The sequence below is a fragment of the Protopterus annectens genome, chromosome 11.part0, assembly GCF_019279795.1.
Source record: "Protopterus annectens isolate FY-2018-M chromosome 11.part0, PAN1.0, whole genome shotgun sequence".
In the NCBI taxonomy this organism is placed as follows: domain Eukaryota; kingdom Metazoa; phylum Chordata; order Ceratodontiformes; family Protopteridae; genus Protopterus; species Protopterus annectens.
Window position 1 is genome coordinate 1,111,400,201 of NC_056745.1, and position 12,118 is coordinate 1,111,412,318.

The following is a 12,118-nucleotide window of genomic DNA, read 5'->3' on the forward strand; positions in this document are numbered from 1 at the left end:
TCTGGATTTTACTTAGGATCCTTCTCCCAATATACCCAGCATCCCTTCTCAGCACATGTCCAAACCAATGCAATCTCGCCTCTCTGGCTTTGTCTCTAAACTGTCCAACCTCACCTGACCCTCTAATATACTGCTTCCTAATCCTGCCCATCCTCGTCACACCCAGTACAAATCTTAACATCTTTAACTCTGCCACTTGCAGCTGTGATACCTGTCTTTTCGTCAGTGCCACTGTCTCCAACCCATATAACATAGCTGGTCTCCCTAAGTGAAAAGCAATGAAAATGGTTTTCAAAATCTTGATAGTAATGATGAACATTTTCTCAGGAAACAGCTTGGTAGGTCTGGAAGAATGTTCTCCTGGAATGGCTCTAGGTTTGTCTTAAGTTGAAAAAGGTTTCTAGAGGTTAGATTTTGTGTAGTTTTAAATCTGCTCATGTATGCAGCTTGAAGTAACCCACTATACTATACTTTTTTTTTGGGGGGGGGTACATTTTTCTGTTGAAGAGCAGGTTGCCAGTAATTTGGCAGTGTCATATTTGTATTTTCTCAGGGTCACTTGGAGTGAGGTGGTAGTAGTTTCCACTGTCTGTGTAATTTTGTTAACAACCTCTTTGTATATCCATATGGATTGAGTATAGACATGAGGGATTTCCATTATTTTGGATTGTTCTTTTAGCTTTAACAGGTGTATTTTTTGCTCTCTCCTAGTTGTGGTGTACCTTTTTAGAGAAGCCCTTGGTTAGAAAGGCGTGCCAGCTGTCATTGTCTGCACTGAAACTAGATTACCTGGATCTCTACCTCATTCACTGGCCAGCGGGATTGAAGGTACTGTACTTTTTTTCCCCTCCAGCCTTATAGACTCTATAAATGGAGCTAAAATCCAACCTTTCCTATTGGATAGTGGCAGACAGGATAAGTTAAAATTCCTTATCTAGAGACAGCAGAACATTTTCTTTTATAGGTCTGAGTTGTACTGTAATGTTTTTTATGTTTTGCATCCATGTATGGATGTTGGGAAATGCTCAATTATTGAAGTTTAGCTTTTGGGATAAGTTACTTTTTAACCTTATTGTTCATTTGCCTGTTTCTTTAAAGTGTGTTTTTTTTCTCTCTCTCTCTCTGTCTGTCTCTCTCTCTCTCTGTCTGTCTGTCTTTCTCTCTCTCTATCTCTGTCTCTCTCTCCATCTATCTCTCTCGATCTCTCTCTCTGTCTCTCTCTGCCTCATGCTGTCTGCTTGTCACTCTGTTTCCATCTCAGATAATGCACTGCTGGTGGAGGTGAGGGATAAATTGTTTTGCCAGATAGTTTCCATTCAGAATTTGTTTTGAGTTTGCAGTGTGAATCTCAAAGCTGTTTTTACCAGAAGTGTGTTTATTACCCTCTCCACATAGCTACAAATATGTAACACATTTTCCCACAGGAGTGGTAGGACAACTATTTTTCTGCCCATGAGCTGTTATATATATCAGTATTGAATCTGGGATGAAGAGATGCTAAGGAAAGTGCTTCACATGTGTCTGTGTATGGATCTGCTAAGATTTTAGAAGTTTCAGACAGAATGTTCACCTCGCTAACATCACATCACGTCTCCTGCATCTCTTTGTTTATTTATTGATTATCCAAGAAGTATGTGGTGTCAGAAGTAAAGAAATCTGCATCAAAACAGAGAAGTTGTGCTTCTAAGAGTTTCTGTATTTAGCACTGTGTAAGTATCTAGCACTGGCTTGTTAGTGTGTAGCGGTCATGGATATGATCGCACATGCCACTGTTGCTGATTTTAATATGCAGTGAGCTTACACTGCAGCCTTTGGGAATATCACTCCTCACACCTGTAAAATGCTTCTCCTAGAATGCTGTAGTACAGAGCTGTAACAAGTGCCTTCCTAGTTCTTTATGTACCTCACAGTCAGCTCAGTGCCTTTGTTTAGCCGTACTAACTATAACTGTAACTTGCTAAGACTATTTTGTATTCATACATGCACATAGTTTTATGGTAATGTACTGTCAGCAGACAAACCCATCTGATACACCAAAGGATTCAGTTGCTAAACATAATCAAAATGAACCAGCTGCAGAACGTTTAAAGGTAGCTGCAGCATAGCAGTCACATTTTGAAAGGTGGATGGTAACATTTGGTATTTCACCAGTTATGGTCAGTGATGTGTGTGTTTTTTACAACCAACAACAGTTTTAAAACTGAATGGTGGAATTCTTTAATGGAAATAAAATAGGACAGTGCATTTTATATTATGCATGCTGATACACAACTATACAGACGAGTGCATCTAATGTCTGTCTGAACCCACTCCCTGCCATTCAGTTAAGATTTATTGTAATCTGTTTTTACCTCTGACTTTTAAGAACGTTTTGCTATTGTAAAATACTCCTGAGCAGTAAATTCCAAACATGAGCAGTCAGTCCAAAAGTCCTATCCTACACTTCAGAAGTGAGGCACAGTCTGATTCGGTGCTTGGCTGTTTGGTGGTGCTGAAGGATGGAGTCCTGACTGTATCCTAGATATCTCTGGTTTGACTAGTGACCCCAGCACCAGAGGAGCCAGGCAGGAATGGGGAAGAATAAAGGGGTGTGGCCGCTTGCCTCCCCCGGTTGGGGGGGATACAAAGGGTTTGTCTGCACTGTAGATGCACTAAGCAGTGCTATTTACACCATTGGTCATGCTTCAAAAGGAGAGAGGCATTTCTGTTTTGACAGAATGCCTCCTGCAGAAGTGAGGGGCTTGCAGATGACCTGTTGCATGCCTGACCTTGGTGTCTAGCCAGGAGTGTGCCTGTTAGGCCCAGGGAGAAGTAAGAAAATTGATAGATCCTCCAGGAAGACTGTGTCCTCTGTGATTGGAAACAAATGGGTCAGTTGGCCAGGAGGGAGCTGACGGTTGACAGTTGAGGCAAATTGCTGCAAAAAATGTGTTTTGGTATTGGAATATCTTTGGTGCAGAGAGTGTATGTATCTGTTTTGGGGATCAGTTCTTGAAAGATAAAAAGTATGATTCTAACATAGCTTTGCACACTTCACATTTTGCATGTTTCATTAGAAACAACCAGTTCAAGCTTTGTACACCTTTCAATGTGTTCCTCTGAAAAATAATAATTCCACATACCTCATTTTTGCATATGTCCCCTATAAGTAGTGCAATTCCAGATGGATTTGATGGCACTCCTCCTTTTGTTTTTTAAAGACCTGTATTGAATTATCACTTGTGACATAGGTAAATTTACATTTATGTAAAAGCAATCAAACTGTATTATCAAATTCACGTATATTGCTATATATCATATAACCTAAGCAACATTATATAAATTATTCAATTCCTGCCTTTTCTTTTTAACAGACATCTTTATTAAACTATCACCTATGACATAGGCAATCATACATTTATATAAATGAAAACAAACCACACTGACACAATACTAGTTGCAAGCATTTTACATCATAAACCATACTGACACACTCCCAGTTGCAAACATTATACATTACTTATCTACCCAAGCATTTTCAGTCAAACATTGCTTATTTAAGTCCTGCCTTCTTTTAATCCTCATTCCTCCCCTGTATGTACTGTTCCCACAATTCCCATTTTTTCTATGCAGTTTGCTCCTACCCTTTTCTAAAGATCCCAATTCCAGTTTTTTATCTCTGTTACTATATTCACTACTTCTAGTATAGTTGGTTTAGAGTCTGATTTCCATTTTCTAGTAATTGCTTTTTTGTCAGCTACCATAATTAGACCAGCAGGGCCTTATGTCTAGGCAATTCCAATTCTGTATCATAGCTCAGAAAAATCATCTCCCTCGTCACACCAATCTGCCCACCTAGCATCTCTGACAGTGCATCCTACAGGGAATCCTTAAAGTCAGCCAACTCACTGCACTTCCGGGAAATATGTTCCCAGTTACATCTTTCTTCCCTGTCACACCTCCAGCATTTGCAGTCTACCTGAGGAAAAATTCTCTGGAGTCTACTTGGGGTATAAAAATATCTGTGTAGACATTTCCTTGTAAAAATCCTTAATTTTCTAGATTTTTTTGCATGTTTGGGAGACATAACATTTATCCTCCCATTATTTCTGTGTGAATTGCATATCCAGTGTCTCTTTCCAATCTTTTCTAACCTCCTCTGATTTCTTATAGTTATCATGCACTATTGTGAAGTGATATACACCCCTCTGCCTTCCCTATCAAAGATTAATATCAATCTCTAACCTGCAGTCCAAGTAAAATTTTTGCATCTTCCCATTACATCATCTTCCCTCCTCTAGTTAGTTGTGTTACTACCAGAAAACAGTTGGTGGAGATCGCCCATTCCCAAACTCTCATGGCCTCTCGACACAGGGGGTAGAATCTGGTCCCTCCCTGTTTGTTTATATACCAGACTACAGACATGCTGTCTGTCTGGATCGCAATAGTCCCCAAAGGAAGAAGGTCGTGGAGAGCTTGCAACACCAAAAGCACCACCCTCATCTCTAGAGCATTGATATGCAATGCGGTCTCTAGGGGAGTCCACGTGCCTTGAATGGATCTGCCTGAACAATGCCCCCCCACCTGAGGCGAGAAGCGTCCGTGGTCAACGTGGCTTCGACCGGGGGGATCACAAAAGGCCTCCCTTCTCGGAGTTTCTGCGCATGCAACCACCAAAGAAGGGAGTCCCTGCAAACTCTGCTCAGCGGTATCGGCGTGTTCAATGGGTGGAGCAAGAGGGACCATTGGACTTGAAGGGTCCATTGTAATATTCGCATTCGCAGACGGGCATGGAGGGAAAGACCGATCGCTGCTGCCATAGACCCTAGTGCCCTCAGGACTAACTCCGCTGGAGGAGAAGGACTCCGGAGAAGGGCTAACACCTGATAAGACAAGCTGTTCAGTCTGACTGATGTTAGAGTAGCTCGAGAGATTCGAGTGTCCAAACTGGCCCCTATGAATTCCAGGGCTTGAGTGGGGCGCAGGCAGGACTTCTGCAGGTTTACTGAAATGCCTAGGTTGTGGGCTAGAGTTAGTGCGTAATCTCTCACTACAGAGAGCTGATGCCTGTTGGTCGCGGTAAGGAGCCAGTTATCTAGGTATGGGAAGACCTGAATGCCCTGAAGTCTCAGGTGGGCTGCAACCACCGCCATGACTTTGGTGAACACTCTGGGGGCTGAGGTGAGGCCGAAGGGAAAAACCCTGAATTGATAATGACTGGCTCCGAGCCGGAAGCGGAGAAACCTCCTGGATCGTCTGTCCATCAAGATGTGGTAGTACGCATCCTTGAGGTCTATGGAGCACATCCAGTCATTCTCCCACAGAAGGGGGTGGATAGATTGAAGAGTGACCATCCGGAACTTTTCCTTGGGTATAAACAGGTTCAGAGCGGAATGGTCTAAGATGGGTCTGAGGTCCCCCGTTTTCTTTGGCACCAAAAAGAACCTTGAGTAATAACCCAATCCGGACTGATCTGGGGGGACGGGCTGGATGGCTCTTTTTCTTAGCAGCTTCAAAATCTCTGATGCCGCTGCCTCCCTCTGATCGGGTGGGACATCAGGGAGGCGTCTGGTTTTGGGGGGAAGATTTAGGAAAGGAATGAAATAACCTCTGGAAATGATACGGAGCACCCATCGATCCGTTGTAAGGGACTCCCAGTTTGACAGGTGCTCTGTCAACTGCCCCCCAACTGCCTCCAGAGAGGGACAGTCGGGCAAACCCTCAGGGCTGTTGCGCGGGTCTGTCCGAGAAGGGTTCTCTAGACCCGAAATTACGCGGCCCCCCTCTGCCTCTGGGCCGGCGTCCACCTTGTCCTCCTCTGCCTCTAGAGGACGAGTGGTCCGCATCTGGATGGGATTTCTGAGACTTGCGGAACCACAGCTTCTTTTGTCCCCTCTGATTCCTGGAGAAGGATCTTTGGGGACTAGAGAAGTGGACTCCGGCAGACAGCGTCTTCCCGTCCTTTTCGCTTTGGACCAGCGTGTCGCGAACGGTCTTGCCAAAAAGAGCAGAACCATCAAAGGGGGCATTCGCGAAGGACACCTTGAAGGGATCCGTGAAGTCGCAAAGACAGAGCCAGGCGTGACGTCGTAAGACGACCCCTGCTCCGCTGGCTCTAGCGGCTCCTTCCGAAGCATGAGAGAGGAGCCGCATAGACGTATTGGAGATGGATTTCAGAGTGGCCATTCGTGTCATAAACACATTCCTGTCTCCGACCGACTTGGACTCCGGGGTGGCTGCAGCGTATTCCTTGATCAAGTCTCGCTGTAGCCTGATGGTATGTGCCATATAGTTCAGCGCCCTTATGGAAAAGGTCTCTGAAGCAAACATCCGCTTCCCAATTCGGTCCAACACTCGAGATTCTTTATCTGGCGAGTGGACCAGAGAACTCTCCTGAGCGAGTTCTTTCTTGGTGGCCACCGCCACCAATATGCTATCAACAGGGGATCCATTGGCCCATGATTGCCTATCTGTGGGGGGACTCAGTAATTGTTGGTGGTTATATGCACAGCTGTTGGACTGATTTGTACACAGTAGTCTACTGATCCGGTTGGCTTTCTTCCTTTTTACTTGTCATTGGACTCAGTATTTTATCGGGACGCCTAGGAATTGGCTCCACGGTGTCAGGCTCCTTCCACGCCCTGGTGGTAATTAAGTCCACCAGGGGGTCGGCTGGAGGGGACACCCAGGAAGTAGATGGGCCTGCCTCAAACACCTCCAGGAACACGGATTCATCAAGGGAAGGTTTTTGGGCAGACCACCCCCCTCTAATACGCAACATTTCCATGATGTCTCCAAAGGAGACATCTTCAGGGGGTGACCTTGGGGAACCCTCCCTATCATCTAAGTCCATGTCAGTGGTAACGGACTCGAGGGAGTCCAGGTGCCTCCTTTTACACCGACGTTTCCGAGGAACCTCCTCGATGGGGCTATCCGAAGAGGGCTCGCCCACGGGTTGTTGTTCCTCCACAGGAACTAGCTGGAGGGCTTGGGCAGGCTGTCCCGATGGTCGGATGATGGAAGACAGACCCTCATACAGTGGAGGTATGGGTGGATCTGAAGCCCGAACCGGATCTGGAGGATTGCGACAGTACCCTCTCCACTACCTCAAAAGCCGAAGGAGAATCAACCTCGCCAGCCTCTGAGAGCAATCTCCTCGGCTCCGAGGAAGGGATCGGGGTTGGAGCCGAAGCAGTCGGCGCCGAGAGAGAGGTGTACTCCGAAGCCAACAGCTCCGAATATACAACTCCCTCGGATCCGACGCTCAGCCCTCGGCCCCGAGAGCTCGGATCCAACAAGCTCAAGGGCATAGTCGGCGTCGAAGAGATCAGTGCTATCGGCGCCGACAAATCCCTGGGTCCGAATGGGCCCGGATCCAATGACTCCGAGATCCAAAAACGAGTCGGAGAAGGAGTGATCGCGGCAAACATGGGGGCCGCACTCCCCCCCCAGAGGGGGGGGCAAGAGCACCCCCATCTGCATTTGGGTCTGCAAGAACCGACGCATCATCCGATCCATATCCGCTTCGGAGATGCTTTTGGTTGACCTGGAAGAGGTAGTCGAGGCGGGCCGAGAGGGCCGTCTCGACGGCCTCGAGGTAGACCGATCTTCCTCCTCTGGCTCTGCCAAGAAGCTAGGTGAACAGAGCCGAAAGGAGAAGGATCTGGAGACCCCCGAAGGAGACTTGGCTATCTTTGTTGGCGGAGACGAGGGGTGAGACTCGGCCCGCCTTTTATGGGATCTACGTCCCTCCTTATCCTTGTGCCTCTTCTCCTTAGTTGAGGAGGCACTAGTTTCCCCAGAGCTCAAACCCGAAGATGGAGGTTGAGTCCCGGGTTGAGCTGAGGGAACAGAGGGCGCCAAAACCGCTGAGGCAGCCGGAGCCCGAATGGGAGAAGAAGAAGAAGCTGACTCCTGAGGGAGCTTTCCCACCAGGATCAGCTTGTTTTTCCTATCCCAAAGTGCCCGGGGGTTAAAGGCCGCACAGATCTGGCAGACCTCTGAAAGATGGGCTGCCCCCAGGCACAAAACGCACTGAGTGTGGCCATCAGCTGGGGAAAGCTTGTGGCCACACTCAGTACATTTAGAAAAAATGGCCTTAGGCCCTTCCACCATTTTAAACACTCACACACACACCCAAATGCTAAGGAGGGAGGGGGAGTGACAAAATAAAAACTAACTAACTGTACCAGAAAAAATTAAACTAGCACTAAAAAGGGGTAGAAAAAAGGTTTACTACCACACACACATGATTTTTGAGACTTTAGGGTGAAGTTATGATAGAAACAATCTCACCCAGCCAGGAGCTCTTCAAAGGGAAAGCTTCTTCAGCCGCGGCAAAAAACGATCTGAGGTAATGTGGTTGGTAGCGGGGATTATGGGTAGGGGGAGGAGCTAGGAGCTCGGATCTTGGAGCTTGGAAAGTTGCCGGCTCGGATCCGAAGTCGGATCTGATACCCACAGGTTGCAGAGCAAATGAAGTAACTACTTCAGATTGATAATTACAGAGCTGTGCAGTCTGCAGTGGATAATGTATTGATGAAAGAAACACATGCTAGCATACCTAGTATCAAATTACCCCTAGAGATGAGTGTGCACAGAGCTATTCCACTTAAAAAAGCCATGCATCTCATGTGTTTGAATTATTAGTCCAGTGTCCCCAGTGAGCTTGTTATGTTTGTCACCTTGTTACAAGTGTGGTTAGTACATTAAAGTCCATGTTTTTGAGAGAGAAAATACCTGATGTTCTCTTAGCTGATGGTGGCCTGCTGTACACCAGTACGAATTCAGTGCTGTAGGCAATCTGGAGTTCCAGCAGTGTCTAGTCCACATTGTTCTAATATAAATGGCAAGTGGTGAGAACTATCGAGATGGTGGAAAATGTCATTAGTAAAAGCTGTCAGAATTGTCTTCTCACATTTTTGGAATATTGGACTGCTCCATTACAGAAACTCTGTTACCTCTTAAATGTTACTATGATTACAGTACCAATACTTTACTTTGTGTTGAGTTTTAAGTAAAAGCTGAAAAAGTCATTGCAAGAGACAGAAATATTACTATGATAAAATTTTCAGAGTACTGTCATATTTACATGTTAGCGACAATTAGAATACAGAACACATAAAATAGCAGAACCAAGGTTCTTTGTTTTGGGGAGAAGATGGAAAACTGTAAAAGAAGAGTTTCAGGCATCTAAAGAAGAATATGCAGATGTTATGTAGTCCTATCTCACCTACATTCTTACCCGTGGGTTCGGAGCCGATACCGAATTTTCTAGCTCGAAGTCTTTTATTGGCTGGGCTAAGCAGGTATCCCATGGTGCAATGCTCCATATCCCCAGATCTCGTTTGCCGCTTGTGTAGCTCGGATGTGGTCTCGCTTGGCTGTGGCTAAGTACCTTTTTTCTTGTCTTAAAGAAAAGTTTTTCTGGTTCATAATCAAAAGCTGTTTTCATAGCTATTGTCTAGTGTTATTGAGGATTGTGTTTGTGTGCTTGTTTGTGTGGTATCCCACTACTGTTCCCTTGGGCTAGGCCCGTTTCAGTTAGAGGGCCTAGACCTTCTCCTATTGTCTTGTGTGTGCATACGGTCTAAACCGTTTAAGTTAGAGGTTTGGGCTATTCCCCCTCCTTGTGGTCATAGACCATTTTGTTTAGAGGTTTTTGACTTGCTTCTCTAGTGTGTGTGTGTTTGGTCTCTGTTTTTTTTTTGGTGCCCGCGTTTTGTGGTGTGAGCATCTGTGAGATCTGTCAGACTGGTCTTTTGTGTTTGCTAGTTGTGAAAATGTCCAAAGATTCCAAGGAACACAAACCTTCGGGTTTTAAAAAGTGCTCTAAATGTGGGTACAAAATGTCCATCACCGATGGGCATTCCATTTGTGTCTATTGCCTGGGAGGCATTCATCTGCAGGAGTCCTGCAGTTTTTGTCATGCGTTCAGTCCTAGAGTTCTCCAAGAGAGAAAGAATAAGCTTATTTTAAAGGGACTCTTGATACCCTCTTTTGAAGAGGCTATGGATTCATCTCCCAGTGGCAAGTCAAAATCTGCCAAGTCTAAAAAGAGATCTCCGGCTCCGTCAGTTTCATCGGAGCCTCCGGAGAAAGTTTCAAAAATTGCATTGACCTCCTCGGCTCCACTGTCCTCGGGGCCGCAGGAAGTGTCGGTGTTGGCAGAATTGGCATCGGCTCTGATTATATTAGAACCTATTAGGAGCCATTCGCCCAGTCTCAGACCAGTTTTTCCTGAGAGGAAATCTCGATCTCCCACCCTGTCCTCCAAATCCTCCAGGACCCTTTCGGATGTGGATGTTGATAGGGTGGTCCAGAGGCTCCTACAGTCACCGGTTTTGGCAAAATTACTTTTGACTCCGGCCCAGTCGGCTCCAGAGCCCGTCCCGACACTGTCTTCAATCATTCCTCCTCCGAGCACATCTCTGTCTTCGGAGCCGGAGTGCCCCGCGCCGTGTGATGTTCCTATGCCAGTTCTGATGGCCCCTTTGGCTCCATCGGTACTGACATCGGCTCTGACCCTATTGGCTCCGTCCTCGGGACTCGGGATTCTTCGGTCGGGCCCGAGGGGGACATCTCAGGGCTTATTTCAGTTCCGAGTCTCCCTCTCGATGCCTCGGCTCGGGGAACTCTGACCCCCGTCATGGCCTCGAAGGCTGGTCGCTCCTTGGACTTGAGGGGGCCTGCCTTCGAGGCTGTGCAGACCACGCTGGCCAGCTCATCAGCTTCATCAGGTGGGTCGGTCACTCTGTCACCCACCACTCTGGTGAGAGCCTCTGATCACCACCTATCCATGGACAGCTGAGCACCAGGGCCTAGGGATACCCCCACGAGTGGTTCCCAAGTTTCTTGAGGGCCTCTCAGAGTTTGGGCCTGAGGAGCCCCCTAGAAAGAAAACATGCAAGAGGAAGCACATAGACTCCCAGGATGAGTCCCTCACCTCTGATACTGACCTCGAGGAATCGGAAGGCTCCCCTAAGTCATCCTCTGATGATGTTTCCTTCTCCGACATCCTGGAGATACTGAAACAAAGAGGTGACTGGCCGTCCAAAACCCCTTCCGAGGAGGAGTCAGTATTCCTTAAGGCTTTTGGTGCTCAGCCCTCTGCCTCCTGGGTGTCTCCACCCTTTGACGAGCTCCTTGATCTGATATGTCGAAGAGTGTGGGAAACCCCTGATTCTGTGGAGCCCATGCCCAGGTGTCCCAACAAGTTTCTTTCTGCCCTCCCAAGGCAAAGAGTTTCTGTCTAAAGGAGTCCCTGTTGATGCCATGGTGGTGGCGGCAGCCACTCAGAAGGAAGTAGCAGAGTCTTCTTCCTCCGTCCATCCTCCTAACAAGGAGTCTAGGACCATGGACCGGTACGGGAAGCATACCCTCTAGTCAGCAACCTTTACCTTATGGTCGCTGAATTACCTGTCTCACTTCACTCAGCTCCAGAGAGATCTCCTCAAGGAGTTAGGAGATACTCTTGTGGGTAACGTTCCTGAGGCGGTGGCCCAGACGGTTAACGCCCAGGTCTCTACCCTCACTTCCATTGTCAACTCATCCATGCGGCTCATTTTGTATGCAGCTGAGGGAGGGAGTAGGGCAGCAAGCTCAGGGGTCGCCCTTAGGAGGCAAGTCTGGCTGTGCCTGTGTCACTTTGTGGAGGCCTTCAAGTCTTCCTTCACTGATGCCCCCTTTGATGGTTCTTCTTTGTTTGGGACCAAAGTGAAAGACACCCTCACCAGATGCGAGCAAGAGGGAAAGACCCTGTCTGCCGTAGGGGTCCGTTTTTCCCTTCCTTCTAGGCCTTATCCCAAGGCCCAGTGGGGGTGGGGGAGATGTGGTTTAAAAAGAATCACAGAGGTTTTTTCCTGCCGCACAAGGTGAGCCCCCCCTCCAGAGGCAGAGGAGGGAGAGGTTATTCAGGGAGATGCCACCCTAGAGGCAGAGGGGGCCCCCCCCGTAATTCAGGAGACCTCAGTTCCTTTCGTGGCTCTCCCTACTCTCGTTCCTGAGGGAGTGCCTGGCTGTGCTTATCCGGAGCCAGTCTGGGGTCGAATTTCGTTATATCCGGAAGCCTGGGTAAGCATCACACAGGACCGATGGGTATTACAGATAATTTCCGGAGGTTATCTCATTCCGTTTACAT

At 47.3% G+C, this 12,118-nt stretch overlaps 1 protein-coding gene across 1 annotated transcript in view; it reads left to right on the top strand.

Moving 5' to 3' along the window:
- The window catches only part of LOC122815717 (aldo-keto reductase family 1 member B1-like), a 333,761-nt gene that overhangs the window by 64,431 nt on the left and 257,212 nt on the right, over positions 1-12,118 (top strand). Inside the window, exon 3 of the mRNA XM_044088465.1 lies at positions 712-828. Within this exon, the coding sequence (XP_043944400.1) occupies positions 712-828 (117 nt within the window). The remainder of the gene's footprint in view (positions 1-711; positions 829-12,118) is intronic.